Below are 17,373 nucleotides of genomic sequence, written 5' to 3' on the forward strand. Positions count from 1 at the left end.
TCTCTTATGTCTCCTGCATTTGCAGGCGGGTTCTTAAACCCTTGTGCCTCCTGGGAAGCCTAAGATGGCATATTAAATGCAGGCACATCACTTTGCCGACAAAGGTCTGTATCATCAAAGCTACGGTTTTTCCAATTGTCATGTGTGATGTGAGCGTTGGATCATACATAAGGCTGAATGCTGAAGAATTGATGCTTTTCAATTGTGGTGTTGGAGAAAGCTCTTGAGAGTCCCTTGGACTGCAAGGAGAACAAACCAGTCAGTCCTAATAGAAATCAATCATGAATATTCACTGGAAGGACTGATGCTGAAGTTGAAGCTCCAATACTTTGGCCACCTGATGAGAAGAGCCGACTCTTGGAAAAAACCCTGATGCTGGGAAAGACTGAAGGCAAAAGGAGAAAGGAGCAGCAGAGGATGAGGTGGATAGATAGCATCATTGACTCAATGGACATGAATTAGAACAACTTTGGGAGATACTGAAGTACAGTGTAGCCCGGCGTGCTGCAGTCCATGGGTTCACAAAGTTTGGACATGACTTAGTGACTGAACAACAACAAAAAAGTGTTTAAAACCTGTAAATACCAAGTTTTGTAGGAGAACATTACAGCATTATGTCACAGAAAGATCTGGCATACTTATCTTGAATTTATTTTACAAAGACAAAAATAATGAGGCATTAACAAGTGAGACTGAACACTTTGGACCAATGACATAGAAAATGTGACATCATGACAATTCCAGGACACATGGTCTAATAAATGCAATTTTGCTTGTGGAGGGGACAGGATTGAATATCCTGATCTTCCTCAAAGTCTAATAAATAAGACTCAATTTCAAATTTCAAAAGAATATTTTATTCCTGTGTAATTTCATTCAAAATTTAAAACTGAATAGACTCTGAAAGACAGATGGACTTTTTTTTTTTGTCATTTCATGGTGAAGTAATATTATTTATTGAAAAACCTAAATAGAGTCACAAAACTCAATACAAAGACAAGGATATATTAATGATTTTTGAATAAAATTTCCATTCTCCAAGAAGCCTAAGATCGGCAAGTTTTTTAAAAGAGTCATTAGATTCTGGATGGAGAAGAGTAAGTATAGGCTAACTGAATGACCTGTTAGTAGATTACAGAAAGTTTCATAGGCTATAGTAAATTATATCTTAAACAGGATAGCAAAACTATTTTGCTGAATAATTATCAGTGTATGTCAACTTGTCTAATATTCAGCTCTCCTCAGCTCAAATTTTAAGACTGATTAATTTAATACTAATTTTAATGCTTTTTTCAGGATCTGCCTAATATATAATGACCAGGGAAAGACAAGCAGACAAAGCAAAGTTTTGTGGTGAGCCAGACTTTTTCCCATGCATGCACAGATCGTGTGGTCTATGGATATGACAAACCCCACTTCCTGTTGGGGGGAGTCACACAGGTACCTGGTAGTATGTATATGTGCTGCCAGGCACTCAAAGACACTGAACTCTCAGCTTGAGGCAGAACTGAGCACATTTGAGCAGGGGAATCTTTGCCTCATGCCGCTCTCCAGTCTGCTCTGGGTGTTCCTGGCCTTCACTTTCTCCGGTAGGGGTGCTTGCAAACATGGGTGTGAGTGTTCAGGGTGAAAGGACTGCACACAGGCACGTGGTGCTTCACAGGGACTTGGGGAGGAAAGGAAAGATGGAGAAAAGCAAGAATCTTATGATTTCAATTATTTGTCTTTGGAGCCTAAATAACTCCTACACTATTTTATTCACTGCTTCATCTTTGTTTTCTGATATTTTTCCCACAGGATCTGGTGTGGCGCAGAAAGTTATTCAAGACCAGCCAGATGTATCCAGCCAAGTGGGGCAGTCAGTCACCCTGAACTGTCGGTATGAAACAAGTTGGAGCGCTTACTACCTTTATTGGTACAAGCAACTTCCCAGTGGACAGATGACTTACGTTATTCGTCAAGGTTCGGAAGTCACAAATGCAAGGAAAGACCGCTACTCTGTAAACTTTAAGAAAGCAGATAAATCCTTCAACCTCACCATTTCAGCCTTACAACTGGAAGACTCTGCAAAGTACTTCTGTGCTCTCTCTGAACTCACAGTGCTTGAAGTAATAGGAAAAGCTGTACAAAAACCCCGGAGCTTAGTAAGAGAGAGCCCCCCTGCTGTAAGACCCCAGCTGAAATGCACACCCACAGACCCCAGACAAGAAATGATAGTCCTGTGGTTATTTAAGTTGTGGTTTGGATCAGAAGATTTAGTTCTAGTTAAAGGCACCTTCTACGTTATTTGGAAACAGGTGTCCAGAGTAACTTTCTATTAATATATTCTCCTCTTGAATTTTTGACTTTGAATCAACTGTACAGAACATGTGTAAAGTTATCTAAATTTGGAAACTTGCCCCATAATACTTTAAACTGGCAGTTTTACTTCATCATAAACCTGGATCTAGTTGTGTGGAATCTCCATAAAAAACATTTCCTTAATAGTTTCCTCTTAGACTTTGTGTCAGGGCACAATCAGAAAAATAGAACCGTGGGTGATATAGAATAAGAGATTAGTTATAGAGACTAAATCTCAGGAAATGGTTAGAGCTGGTGGACGAGTCTGTACAAAGCTGTTACTGTTACAAAGCTGGTGTTGAGCCTGAATTCACTTTAAGTCAGCTTAGAGTAACACTGATGCTTTTGAACTGTGGTGTTGGAGAAGACTCTTGAGAGTCCCTTGGACTGCAAGGAGATCCAACCAGTCCATCCTAAAGGAAATCAGCCCTGAATATTCATTGGAAGGACTGATGCTGAAGCCGAAATTCCAATACTTTGGCCACATGATGTGAAGAAGTGACTCATTGGAAAAGACCGTGAAGCTGGGAAAGGTTGAAGGTGGGAGGAGAAGGGGACGAAAAAGGATGAGATGGTTGGATGGCATCACTGACTCAATGGACATGAGTCTGAGTAAGCTTCAGGAGTTGGTGATGGACAGGGAGGCCTGGCATGCTGCAGTCCCTGGGGTTGCAAAGAGTCAGACACAACTGAGCAACTGAACTGAACAAAACTGAACTGAGGTTAACATTTGTAAAGCAAAGTCTGATGGGGACAAAAGCATGGACAAACTGTGACAAACAAAGTCATAGTTGAACTATGAGGACAACTGGAACCCACAAAGACTTGTCTGTCCCTCACCTCCTTCAGTCTCACAATAGCGGTCACTTTGAAAAGAAGTGGGTGTCATTTGCTGTCATGTTACATGCATACTTGGCCCAAGACAAAGAAGATGAGGAGGACATCTAACGGGAAGTGGAGGAGTTGTGAGTTAACAGTAAGATGAGATAGTTCATCAGCAGCAATGTGTAGAAAAAGCATTTGCCAAAATCCAATAGTCAACCATGGTGAAAACTCTTAAGAAACACAGTAATAATGGAGAAGTTCCTCAACAGCTCTTAGCATGTTTACTGGTAAAAGACTATACTTTTCCCTAAGGAAGGGAACAAAGGGAGAATATCCACTTTAATAACTCTCCTTCAGCACAGTGCTGGATGTTATATCCAGTACAATAAAGCAAATAAATATATAAACAATCGTTTAAGCTGGAAAGGCAGTCAAATTACCACTATTTTCTTCCTATGTAGAAAATCCCAAAGAATATACCCTCCAAAACTCCTACAACTAGTAAGTGGGTTCAGAAGGTCTCAGGATATATAAGGTAAACACACAAAATAAAATACATTTTTATATACTATCAGTGAACATGTGGATACCTAAATTAAAAATATAATACTATTTACAATGGCTCAAGAAAAACCCTAAATCCTTAGGCATAAATCTAAGAAAACATGTACAGAACTTATACACAGAAAACTACAAAACACTGGTTCTTCCAAAAAATAAAAATAGCCAATTATTCTAGCTATTATCCTAGGAAGACCAACTTTCTCCCAGTGGAGCGGCATAGGTACTTTTAGGAAAAAAAAAAAAAAATTGATGGCACATGTATTATGACCTCTTTTCAGACTTGATTCTGTTTATTGACTTCTTAATTTTATCCTCATACCAATAGACCATTCTATCTTAATTACTGGGGCTTCATACACATTTTGAAATTTGGAAATGCAAGTCATGTTTTCTTTGTCTTATTCTAGGTCTTTCCACTTCCACGTAAGTTATAGAATAGCTTCTACCACAAGAGATTGAGGTAATTTAATTTGGATTGTATTGAATTTACGAATTCATTTAGGACAATTGACATGTTAACATATGGAGTCTTTAGATCCATAACCTCTTTATTTATGTCCTCTCTAATTTCTTTCATTAATTTATGCCCTCTCTAATTTCTTTCGTTGATGTTAAGATTTTTGTAGAGGACTTGCTGTTGTTTAATCTCTGTCATGTCCAACTCTTTGTGATCCCATGGACTGTAGCCCGCCAGGCTCCTCTGTCCACGGTATTTCCCAGGCAAGAATACTGGAGTGGGTTGCCCCTCCCCTCCCTAGGGGATCTTCCCAATGCAGGGGTATTTTCTACATGTACAAACCTATGATGTGTAAATAAAAATAGTCCACCTGGTTGGCAGGCAGACTCTCTACCACTGAGCCACCTGGGAAGCAAGACTACTTATAGATATAACAATTTTATCTTTTAAATCATATAACTTTTTAACCTTAATTGACCTAAACACCCAGCACCAAATCCAGAGCTAGGACTAATTGGATTAAGAAAAATGTGGATACAGGGAATTAATTATGCCCTGAAATAGCCAGAACAGAGCTAGGATACCTGTCAATATGACAACAGATTTATTTCAACAGTAAAACAGACGGTACCAACCTCTTATTTGGGATTTTGAAAACACTATTTCATTGAGCAGCCTTAGGAAATGGTCTTTCCTGACATTAGTGTCTATAGGTGGCAAGGACTGGTCACCACTGAGTACCAGGCCTTGATTCATGTTAGTTACCCCAGACCTCAGAAGTGAGGACATTTCTCATCTCCTATGTGATTTTTATCTCTCAAATCAAAACTATTCTAGAGTTATTGGAGAGGAATCAAGAAAAGGTCTTGCATACCTTTTATTAAATTAGTTCCCAAGCATTTGATAAATGACATTTTAATTGCATTTTCTAATGCTTTTGCTAGAATCTAGACATAAAATTGATTTTTGTGCTTGGTGATTGTATCAATTCACTAATAGGTTCTAGTTCTTAAACAGCTTGTTTAGAGGTACTTTGTATTTTCTACATGTATAAACATGATCTGTAAATGAAAACAGTTTTGCTTCTCCTTTTCAAACTTAATATATCTTATTTCCTTCCCTGGTTTGATCCCAGGCCCTCCATTAGGACAGCAAATAGAAGTAGTGAATAGAAGTACATGTCTTGTTTATGATCCTATAGGGAATAATTTTGCCTTTGATATTTTCATTGATACCCTTTATTAGATTTGGGAATTTTTCTTTTATTTTTGGATTGTTGGGAGTATTCATCATGCAGAGACATTAGCCTTTCATCAAATTCTCTGGATTTTTTTTAAAAGAAAATTAAGTACATTATTTTGGTTTTCATCAAGCAAAGAAAGATAACTTCACCTTATATGGTCAAGATATAATCTTCTAAAATTAAAAATTCTGAAAAAAACCAATAGGCTAAAAAACTTATTTTTATATTCTCCATATTTTGGTTTTCAGTATTATTTAAAATGCCACTTTGAAGCGTTTCATGCAATCTTCTAAAAAATAAAGTCAAAGAAACCAAGAAACAAAAAAGTTTTTTTTTCCCTGCCTTTTGCTAGTATAATAAAATAATATATTCCTATATAGCTTAAATGAATTCATTTTTAGTTGTTCCTATATTTTCAGTAGTAGTGGGTGTTGACTTGTGTGTGTGTGATCCGCCACAGAACAGACTACCAAAGAATATTTATGAAAATTTGTTAAATATTTATATGGGAATAATATTTATTCCCATATCATCAGTTTAATTTTCCTCCATCCTAGACTTGGGATGTTTGTTATCTGTTCTTGAATTTTGTCCACTAATATAACCTTCTATTTATCCTGTTGGAGTCTTTTGTTTAGCTTAACTTCCATAGTATTGAAAGATTGCTTTTAGAATAATTTCAAGAGTCATTCAGCAAAACTTCTTTCACTAAGTTCATGAATAACAACTCATCTACTCATTCAGAAAACAGATAATTCTTGAGTGATTTATCTGTACCAACCTCTCTTTATAAACATTGAGCCCAGGTTCGATCCCTGGAGAAGGAAATGGCACCCCACCCCAGTATCTTGCCTGGGAGAATCCTATGGACAGAGGAGCCTGGAGGGCTACAGTTCCTGGGATCACAAAGAGTAGGACATGACTGAGCGACTACACACACACACAAGCTTTAAATATGGGAAGATAAATGATAAAAGGAAAACTACAAAGAAGCCAACAACTGAGGGTGTGTGACAAAGAAAGGAGCCAGAAATAATGAAAACAATTTGTGGAGTGATACTACTTTGGCCACCTCATGCGAAGAGTTGACTCGTTGGAAAAGTCCCTGATGCTGGGAGGGATTGGGGGCAGGAGGAGAAGGGGAAGACAGAGGACGAGATGGCTGGATGGCATCACCGACTCGATGGGCATGAGTTTGAGTAAACTCCGAGAGTTTGTGATGGACAGGGAGGCCTGGCATGCTGCGATTCATGGGGTCGCAAAGAGTCGGACACGACTGAGCAACTGAACTGAACTGATAGAACTACGAAAACACAGATGAATACAGAGGTCATACAACTAAGATATATGTATCTCAGTCGTGTCCAATTCTTGGGACACCATGGACTGTAGCCCACCAGACTCTTCTGTGCATGGATTTACCCAGGCAAGAATACTGGAGTGGGTTCAGTTCAGTTTAGTTCAGTCGCTCAGTCATGTCTGACACTTTGCGACCCCATGAATCGCAGCACACCAGGCCTCCCTGTCCATCACCAGCTACCAAAGTCCACACAAACCCATGTCCATTGTGTTGGTGATGCCATCCAACCATCTCATCCTTTGTCGTCCCCTTCTCTTCCTGCCCTCAATATTTCCCACCATCAGGGTCTTTTCAAATGAGTCAGCTCTCCGCATCAGGTGGCCAAAATATTGGAGTTTCAGCTTCAACATCAGTCCTTCCAATGAACACCCAGGACTGATCTCCTTTAGGATGGACTGGTTGGATCTCCTTGTAGTCCAAGGGACTCTCAAGAGTCTTCTCCAACACCTCAGTTCAAAAGCATCAATTCTTCAGTGCTCAGCTTTCTTTATAGTCCAACTCTCCCATCCATACATGACCACTTGAAAAACCATAGCCTTGACTGGATGGACCTTTGTTGGCAAAGTAATATCTCTGCTTTTTAATATGCTGTCTAGGCTGGTCATAACTTTCCTTACAAGGAGTAAGCATCTTTTAACTTCATGCCTGCAATTACCATCTGATTTTGGAGCCCAGAAAAATAAAGTCAGCCACTGTTTCCACTGTTGCCCCATCTATTTGCCATGAAATGATAGGACTGGATGCCATGATCTTAGTTTTCTGAATGTTGAACTTTAAGCCAACTTTTTCCACTTTCCTTTTTCATTTTCATCAAGAGGCTCTTTTGTTCTTCTTTACTTTCTGCCATAAGGGTGGTGTCATCTGCATATCTGAGGTTATTGACATTTCTCTCAGCAATCTTGATTCCAGCTTGTGTTTCTTCCAGCCCAGTGTTTCTCATGATGTACTCTGCATATAAGTTAGATAAGCAGGGTGACAATATGCAGCCTTGATGTACTCCTTTTCCTATTTGGAACCAGTCTGTCGTTCCATGTCCAGTTCTAACTGTTGTTTCCTGACCTGCATACAGGTTTCTCAAGAGGCAGGTCAGGTGGTCTGGTATTCCCATCTCTTTTAGAATTTTCCACACTTTATTGTGATCCACATAGTCAAAAGCTTTGGTATAGTCAATAAAGCAGAAATAGATGTTTTCCTGGAACACTCTTGCTTTTTCAATGACCTAAATCAAATCCCTTAAGACTATACAGTGAAAGTGAAAAATAGATTTAAGGGACTAGATCTGACAGACAGAGTGTCTGATGAACTATGGACAGAGGTTCGTGACATTGTACAGGAGACAGGAATCAAGACCATCCCCAAGAAAAAGAAATGTAAAAAAGCAAAATGGCTGTCTGAGGAGGCCTTACAAATAGCTATGAAAAGAAAAGAGGTGAAAGGCAAAGGAGAAAAGAAAAGATGTACCCAATTGAATGCAGAGCTTCAAAGAATAGCAAGGAGAAATAAGAAAGCCTTCCTTAGTGATCAGTGCAAAGAAATAGAGGAAAACGATAGAATGGGAAAGACTAGAGATCTCTTCAAGAAAATTAGAGATACCAAGGGAATATTTCATGCAAAGATGGGCTAAATAAAGGACAGAAATGGTTATGGACCTAACAGAAGCAGAAGATATTAAGAAGAGGTGGCAAGAATACACAGAAGAACTGTACAAAAAAGATCTTCACGACCCAGATAATCATGAAGGTGTGATCACTCACACTTACCTAGAGCCAGACATCCTGGAATGTGAAGTCAGGTGGGCCTTAGAAAGCATCACTACGAACAAAGCTAGTGGAGGTGATGGAATTCCAGTTGAAATTGCAGACCCTAAAAGATGATGCTGTGATAGTGCTGCACTCAGTATGTCAGCAAATTTGGAAAACTCAGCAGTGGCCACAGGACTGGAAAAGGTCAGTTTGCATTCCAATCCCAAAGAAAGGCAATGCCAAAGAATGCTCAAACTACCGCACAATTGCACTCATCTCACATGCTAGTAAAGTAATGCTCAAAATTCTCCAAGCCAGGCTTCAGCAAAACGTGAACCATGGACTTCCAGATGTTCAAGCTGGTTTTAGAAAAGGCAGAGGAACCACAGATCAAATTGCCAACATCCGCTGGATCATCGAAAAAACTGGAGTGGGTAGCCATTTCCTTTTCAGGAGGCTATTCCTGATCCAGGGATGGAATCCCCATTGCCTACACTGCAGATAGATTCTTTCCCGACTGAGCCACCAGGGATACTTACCTTTCAATCTGAGAAACATTTCAAAAGGTTGACATCTGGTGGGAGTTTAGCTCTGCAGTTCATCTATTCAGTCACTAGTGGGGGCTGCATCATTTGGAAACAGCGGTTTTCTGGATATAAAGGAAAGGAAGTTTATGTTTTCCATCAATGTTCCACAGAAAAGTTAAAAAAAAAAAAAAAGACAAATTTTCATCACCTTTACATAAACTGATTTTATAATCCTTTGTTGAGTATGTGTGGTCAAAGATTCAGGGAATCATAGCCTTATAGCCTAAACCTTTTCCATGTACCTCCCTAAACACTGCTTTCCTATTTCCCACCCCTGGTTAACCCTTCCCTTCCCTATTCCTTACGCTCTTTTCTCTTCACTTCTCTTTCTCTGCCAGGATCACCCACCTCCACCCTTCTCCACCATAGAGAGTTTGCTCTCCCTTCCCTCTTCTCTCTCTGTCTCAGCCTCCTTGGTGCGGAGCACATACACACACGGGCACAGAGGACATAAGGACTAAGGACAATTGTTCAAGGAGGACAAGGAGAATACCATCAGTGTCATCAGGTACTATATCGAGAACCGATGCATTGAGAAATGTTTGCCTAGATGGAGACAGATGCATGATTCCAAGGACCTTTTCAGGATGCTGAGCTCCAATGTCTGAGTTCAAGAGATTTAGCTTTCTGTCCCAATGTTATTCATATTTCCTGTCCCTCAGAGCAATCACAGCCTACTTTGAAATCTCACATACATTTGCTAGAATGTGGATGGGAATTTTTATCTCTTTACAATTCAGAGCTCAGTACAGTTTTCTGGGATTAAATAATGTTTTCCACAAGTTTCATGGAATGTCAAAAAATTTCTTTGAAGAAGAAATGATAGAACAATGGTTCTGGATAGACACACTATCGTGATCAGTGTTCCTTTTCCAGAGCCAGACTTTAAACTTCACAGAGGATGGCAGCAGACACCCTGTGAGTTGGGGATGTCTCTCCTTCTTTGCAGGATGTGACGAAAACAGGGCAGGAAGACCTAGACAAGGAACTGCTTGATCATTGGCTGACAGATCCTGGCAACAACACACTGCAACAGATAGGTGCACTGGTTGTACATCTCTAATAGCAGCAGTTGTTTCTGTTCTCTGGAGACAAGCCCAGGAGCAGACACAAGTCTTAACTCTGAGTTCACAATCCTGGTTTGTCCTTGAAATATGAGGCTAGTGATTGGAGTAACTGTTTTTCTGACCTTGGGTAAGTGTTCTGTGTCTACAAGGGATGACTTTGAGGCCAAGGAACCGTAAAGGGTCATTTGCTCTCTACTCCTCTCCCTGTGTTTTTTCAGCATTACAGCAATGGAATTGAGAACAAATCTATGCATTTGCTAGGGAGTACAAACTTCTACATGTCAGTTTAATTCATAGCCACGATCCAGAAGAGAACTTAACAGTAAGCAGGTTGGAAGAAATCTCTGGGGTTATTGAGCCAAGGACCCATGGGATAAAAACATACAGAGTTCTCAGATTCTTGCCATGTGTCTTTGGTCCCTATATAATAAGCACCAAAGGTATTGCTCAAGACCTAGATAAAAACACTGGAATAGGGGGTAGGTCCAGACAGTTTGGGGAGTGTTGTGCCCTTGATCCACAGAATTACACTGATTTGCTGTCAGGGGATAATTTTATTTTCTTGACCCTTTAGGGACTGTGATTAATGCTAAGACCACCCAACCTAGCTCCATGGATTGTGCTGAAGAAGATGTAAACTTGCCTTGTAACCATTCTACCATCAGAGGAGATGAATATATACATTGGTATTGGCAAAATCCCAATCACAGTCCACAGTATGTCATTCGTGGCTTATGAGACCCAGTGAACAGCAGCATCGCCTCTCTGACCATAGCTTCAGACAGAAAGTCCAGCACCTTGGTCCTGCCCCAGGTCACCCTGAGGGACACCACTGTGTACTACTGCGTCCTGAGAGAAGCACACGGGGACAGATGGGGTTACACCTGGGCAGTATCTCTGGTGGGAAGAAGGGGGGGACACAGTGAGGGAGCACTCATGAGAGCAAATCTAGAGTCATCTGGAAGGAGAGTCAGAGAGCAGTAAGAGATGAGGAAAATGAGGGGAGAGAAATGGAAGAAGATGGATAAAAACAGAAGAAAAAGAGGACAAGGAATAAGCACCTAGTTTGCTGATGAATCTGAGAAGAATTTTAAGGAGTGTCAGAATCATAATTTTAACATAGCGATAAAGTAAGAGGTGTTAATAATTTTTATGACTCTTTCTCATGTCAAGAAAATGTCGGTTTCAGTGTGCTAGTCCCAACATAAGTGGGAAACATGCAAATAATTCTCCTTGTACCAGAGGCGTCTTTCATTAGGATCCAAGGGCAAGTTGAGACTCTGATATGTTATAGCTGTTCCACTTACCAGAAACAAACTACTCTCTCTGAGAAAGACCTGGATTTTTTTTTTTTTTTTTTTTTTTTTGCTAGTCTAAAACATCCATATTTCCCATGAAGAAATTTTCTGAAAGAAGCAAAACTTAAGTGAATAATTTTTCACTTCCTAGGCAGGTCTGGAAACCCTGCCTCTATAAGGAGTTTCCATCACTTTGATAATCCCTAAGCAGCATATGGGGGTTCTCCAGTGGCCCAGCAGTAGAGAATCCACCTGCAATGCAGGAACTGCAAGAGACCCGGGTCCAATCCTTGGTTCAGGAAGATTCCTTGGATCTTCTGGGCATGGCAACCCATTCCAGTATTCTTCCCTGGAGAATCCCATGGACAGAGGAGCCTGGCAGACTACAGTCTTTAGAGTTGCAAAGAATTGGACATGACTGAAGTGACTTAGCATGCAGGCATACAAGCAGCACACGGGGCTTACCCTGGTGGCTCAGTGGTAAAGAATCTGCCTGCCAATGCAAGGGACACAGGTTCAGTCCCTGGTTGGAGAACTAAGATCCCACATGCCTTGGAGCAACCAGACCTACGTGCTGCTCCTACTGAACCATCCTTGAACTGTCCATTGGAAGGTTAACGTCTGCAGATGACTTCACTTTCACTGCAGGGAAAATATACAGGTCCTCATCTTCCATCCCTTTTACCCCCAAATCTACTGACAGAGAATTGATATTATTTACAGAGTCTGAGATAAGAGCACAAACTAAAATTATCTTCATATGGTTTCAAAAGCACTTGTTTTTTTCTAAAATGGCCTACTAAAATTAAAAAGCAGAATACAAAACTAGTAATCAACAGTTTAAAAATGTATTTACAATAGAAATTAAAAAAATAATTTATTCACTTTCACTTTAATAAAAATAAAACTATTAAATTCAATTTTCAAAGTCCAGCTGGTGGTTAAGATAACTAATACTGCTCTCAATGCAGGCTGAGTCTAAAATAAATATATATAACTTTTAAAGTCATCAGTACCATTTTAATAGAATCCATATATATGCATTAATATACAACTTTTTTTTTCTCTTTCTGACTTACATCACTGTTTAACAGGCTCTAGGTTCATCCACCTCACTAGAACTGTCTCAAATGTGCTTTTTTATGGCTGAGACATATTCCATTGTGTATAAGTACCAGAACTTCTTTATCTGTTCATCTGTTAATGGACCCTATTTGCAGGGCAAAAATAGAGAAGCAGTCATAGAGAACAGACTTTGGACACAGTAGGGGAAGGAGATAGGGGGAAAAATTGAGAGAGTAGCACTGAAACATATGCATTACCATAAGTAAAATAGATAGCTAGTGGGAAGTTGCTGTGTGATGCAGGGAGCTCAACACGGTGCTCTGTGACAACCTAGAAGAATGAGGGGAAGGTTCAAAGGGAAGGGATATATGTATACTTATGGCTGATTTGCATCATTGTATGGCAAAGCCAACACAATATTGTAAAGCAATTATCCTACAACTAGAAATAAGTTAATTAAAAAAAAAATAATACTGTTTAATACAGCAAAGTGTTCCAGCCAATAGAAGCAACTTCTGATACTGTGCTAATTCATGAGCACCCTTCAGAACCACAAGTAAGTGCATAAGAGAAGCAAAAGCTGCATCCTCAGTACTTCTGGAAACAGTATTTCATTACGGAAGAATCTACTGCATCCATGCCATGTGAGAGGAAGATGGGGCTATATAATTAATCTTTGCTTTCTTTTCCCTAAACTTCTCCTAAATTCCTAATTAGGGTCTGCCTTCTAAATGTTCTCAGAAAATGTCCCTTAAATCATAAAATAATGATCTTTCTATTTCCCACTCTCACCTGCCCCTGGCCAGCACATTCTGAGTTGGTTGCAGGGCGTGGGGGTGGGGGCATCCTGTCAGTGTCACCTGAGCAGGATTTGTTGGGTGAGCTGATTGGCTGCAGGAGCAAGAACGACTTATGACACTCACTCCCTCAGGGTTTTGTTAAGTATCTTACAGTGAAAATGTCCCAACAAGAAAAGGAGCATCATGAAAAGTCTAGCAGGCGCTGTGCTGGGGCTTCTGTTTGCCCAGGTTTGCTGTGAGTTGGGGCCGCCCCACAGGGAACCTGGAGGAGTGAAGCGCTGCTCTATTGTCGAGGGAGGGAGAGGAGCTGACAAGTCCTGCAGACTTTCTATCCTTCTCATCATCTGTGGGGGTGGGGAGGGCACTTTCAGGGTTTAGTAGGAGTTACAGTGACCCTCACAGTGACTGCTTCTCTTTCCTCATCAGGTGTGCGAGGAGCGGATGTGGAGCAGAGTCCCCCAGCCCTGAGCCTCCAGGAGAGAGCCAGCTACACGCTTCGGTGTAATTTTTCCACTTCCCCAATGAGTGTGAATTGGTATCTTCAGAACCCTGGGGGCCGCATCATCCACCTGCTTTCGGTTCCTTCAGGGACAAAGCAGGAAGGAAGATTAAAGGCCACCACAGTCCCTGCAGAACGCCGCAGCTCACTGCACATTTCCTCTCCGCGGACCACAGACTCGGGCACTTACTTCTGTGCTGCGCAGCACGGTGCTCCCCAGGCACCTGCAGCCTCTACAGGAACCCTCCCGGGGCTCAGCCCCTCCTCCAGCCTCAGTCACACCGTGAGGCCCCCACAGGGCATTTGCGGTGCTTAATGTTACTCACCTACATCAGGACAGTTTTAACCACAGATACTTTTTGGCCCTACAGATTATGGACTTTGGTCTTTATCTTTCCTTCTCAACATGTGTCTCCTTCTGCACTCGAAACTTCTAACAGGGAACTAGCAGAGTAGTTGATATGAGGACAGAATTAAAATAAATATTTAACCATAGCTTCCCAGGTGGCTGAGTGGTAAAGAATTTGCCAACCAGTGAAGGAGATGCAGAAGACATGGGTTTGGTCCCTGGGTTGGCAAGATCCTCTGGAGTAGGAAATGGTAATCCACTCCAGTGTTCTTGGGAAACACTGGGAAATCTCATGGACAGAGGAGCCTGGCAGGCTCCAGTCCTTGGGGTCTCAAAAAGTTGGACTGAATGAGTGACTAAGTACAAATACTGAACTCAAAAATGTTAAAAAGTAAAAGGAATTAAATGAAATCACTCCAATAAAGATATTATCCAGTTTGTGAGAGGGTGGGGCCTACTGAAAGAATTAAAGCAGGTATGAACTTAGAGTTCTAGCTGGCTGAGAAGAGCAGAAGAGGAACTTGAGTTGTCACTGAGCACTGATGCCAGAAACAATGAACAAGATACTGGGAGCATCATTTTGATTCTGTGGCTTCAACTAGGCTATGACTTGTGAGGAGAAAATCTAGGAAATCTCATCAATTAGGCGGACTGAGAAAACTGGATTACGAACAAGCTCATACAGATAGAAACGCAAAGAAATAGGTGTCTGTGGATCTAACAACTTTTTATCTCTTTAAGTAGGGGTGAGTGGACAACAGAAGGAAAAAAGTGATCAAGAGCAGGTGAAACAGAGCCCTCAATCTTTGATAGTCCAGGAAGGAGAGATTTCAATTCTGAACTGAAGTTATGAGAAGGGTACGTTTGACTATCTCCTGTGGTACTGGCAATATTCTGGTAAAGGCCCTGCATTCTTGATAGCCGTAAGTTCAGTTATGAATGAGATAGAAGATGAAAGTTTCAGTTTCCCTCAATAAGAGTGCCAAACAGCTATTACTGTACATCGCAACTTCCCAGCCTGGAGACTCAGCCACCTACATCTTTGCAGCAAGTGTCCGGTGCTCCCCAGGCACCTGCAGCCTGTACCCAAACCTGCAGCTGAGCTGCAGCCACACCCTGCTGTGTAGATGAAATACACATGCACACACACACAAAATCTGTTAGGTCCTAAAAATCTTAATGTATTTAAGAAAACTGAAATTATATAGAATTTATTCTTCAGCCAAAATGGAAATGATACAGAATATCTAGTACAAAGAGATGTCTGTAGAACCTCTCAAATATTTGGAAAATATGCACTAACTTAAAAATAAACATAGGTTAAAGAAACAATTACTATGACTTTAGAAAATATTTGGAAAGTAAATATTGTGAGAGCACATTATATAAATATGTATGAGATGCAGCTAAAATAATACATAAAAGGAAATTTATGCTTTTAAATGCTTATTTAACTAAAGGAAAAATGTTTAAAAACTATCATCTAGGCTTTCAGTGAAAGATGATAGAAAAGTGAATTAAACCCAACATAAACTGAAAGAAGTAAATAATAAACTGTTGGATTGGTGAAATACAAAGAAAGCTATAGGGATAGCCAGGAAATACAAAGCTAATTTTGTTAAAATGGTCAATAAGATTGAAATATTTCTAGGTAGAATTATCAAAGGAAAAAAGAAAAAAAACACAAATTATAAATATAAGTAACTAAAAAGAAAATTATTCTACAAGTTCTATAATATTAAAAGGGTAATAAAAGAATATAATTAACAAGTTTAGGTCACTGAGTAAGTGTATAGAAGTAGATTTACACAAGTAGGGAAGATTTACTTTTTTGACAAAGTGCAAAGACAGTTCAATGGAGGTAACACAGTCTTATGAGCAACTGATGTTGGGATAAGTGGATATTCTTGGGAAATAATTAAAACTTGGCCTAAATATCACACCTCATACAAAAATTTGGGTACAGCCTCATAATTAACCATACATCTAAGTGTAAAATGTAAAATTACCAAATCTTTTAGGAAAAACATGAGAGTATCTTCATGACCTAGGGTTAGACAAAAAGAATTTTGACATGACACCAAAAGCACGATCCATAAACAAACTTAGATTTCATCAAAATTAAAAATTTGTTCTGTGAAAAACACTCTTTGCTCCATGAAAGACAGTTAAGAGGAGAAAGATAAACCACAGAAATGACAGGAAATACATTTTCATCAAAAGATTGTGTTCAGAATACAATGAACTCTCTTGACTCAGCAGGAAGAAAACAGTCCAGGTGAAAACTGGGCAATAGATTTACACAAACACTTCACCAGAGAGCTATGTGGTAAGGAAGTAAGCATATAAAAAGATGGTCAGGCTAAATCAAATAGCTCTCGTAGTAAATGTCACATTGCACTGGAAAATATGTGGGTTATTTTCAAGTATCTTTTGATAATGATTTCTAGCATAATTCCACAGTGATTAGAAAACAGACTGTAGGATTTCAATATCTTTAAACCATGAAATTTTGCACCTTGTTTTACGTCCCTGGATATGTACCAGTGTCTCCTAGTTTACAGTCTATGGGACCTTGAATAGAATTTGCATCCTACTATTGTGTGAAAATTGCATAAATCTTAATTAAGTTGATTCATAGTGACTTTCAGGTCTACTGTACCCTCCTACATTTCTGTATATTCATTCTATTAATTTCTGAGAGTTTATCATTGAAACTCCAACCAAAATTTTTAATTTATTTACATAAAAAATAGTTGTAATATATAGTGGAGCTGTAGTTTGTGCTTTGTTTTCTAAGTCTAATGTATACTTTCATCATTTAAAAAATAAAGAGAAAAAAAGATGGTCAACATTATTAGTCATTAGGGAAATGCAAATTAAGGCACAAAGAGATACTACTTCACATCTACCATAAAGACTAAAATTAAAAATACCGGCAATATCGAGTTCTGGCAAAGATGCAGAGAAATTGGAGCCCTCATATATTGCTGGTGGGTGAATGGTCCAGTCATTCTGGAAAAAAGTTCAGCAGTTCCACATAAACTTAAATATTCACTTACCTTACAACTCTGCAATCACACTCCTGAGTATTTATGCTTGAAAATGAAAAGCTTATATTTATACAAAAATCTGTACATGAATATTCATAGCAGCTATATTTGTGATGACCAAAAG

The 17,373-nt window shown here is 39.7% G+C and overlaps 2 gene segments (V, D, J or C); both read left to right on the forward strand.

The window, feature by feature from the left end:
• Positions 1-1,471: 1,471 nt before the first annotated feature.
• Positions 1,472-3,288, forward strand: LOC133067059 (T cell receptor delta variable 1-like). The segment is given in 3 exon segments: positions 1,472-1,589; positions 1,798-2,306; positions 3,190-3,288. Coding segments are annotated over 3 exon segments (657 nt in total).
• A 10,228-nt stretch (positions 3,289-13,516) lies between these two features.
• Positions 13,517-14,163, forward strand: LOC133067060 (T cell receptor alpha variable 22-like). The segment is given in 2 exon segments: positions 13,517-13,583; positions 13,775-14,163. Coding segments are annotated over 2 exon segments (441 nt in total).
• Positions 14,164-17,373: the final 3,210 nt, after the last annotated feature.

Source organism: Dama dama, chromosome 12 (genome assembly GCF_033118175.1).
Source record: "Dama dama isolate Ldn47 chromosome 12, ASM3311817v1, whole genome shotgun sequence".
In the NCBI taxonomy this organism is placed as follows: domain Eukaryota; kingdom Metazoa; phylum Chordata; class Mammalia; order Artiodactyla; family Cervidae; genus Dama; species Dama dama.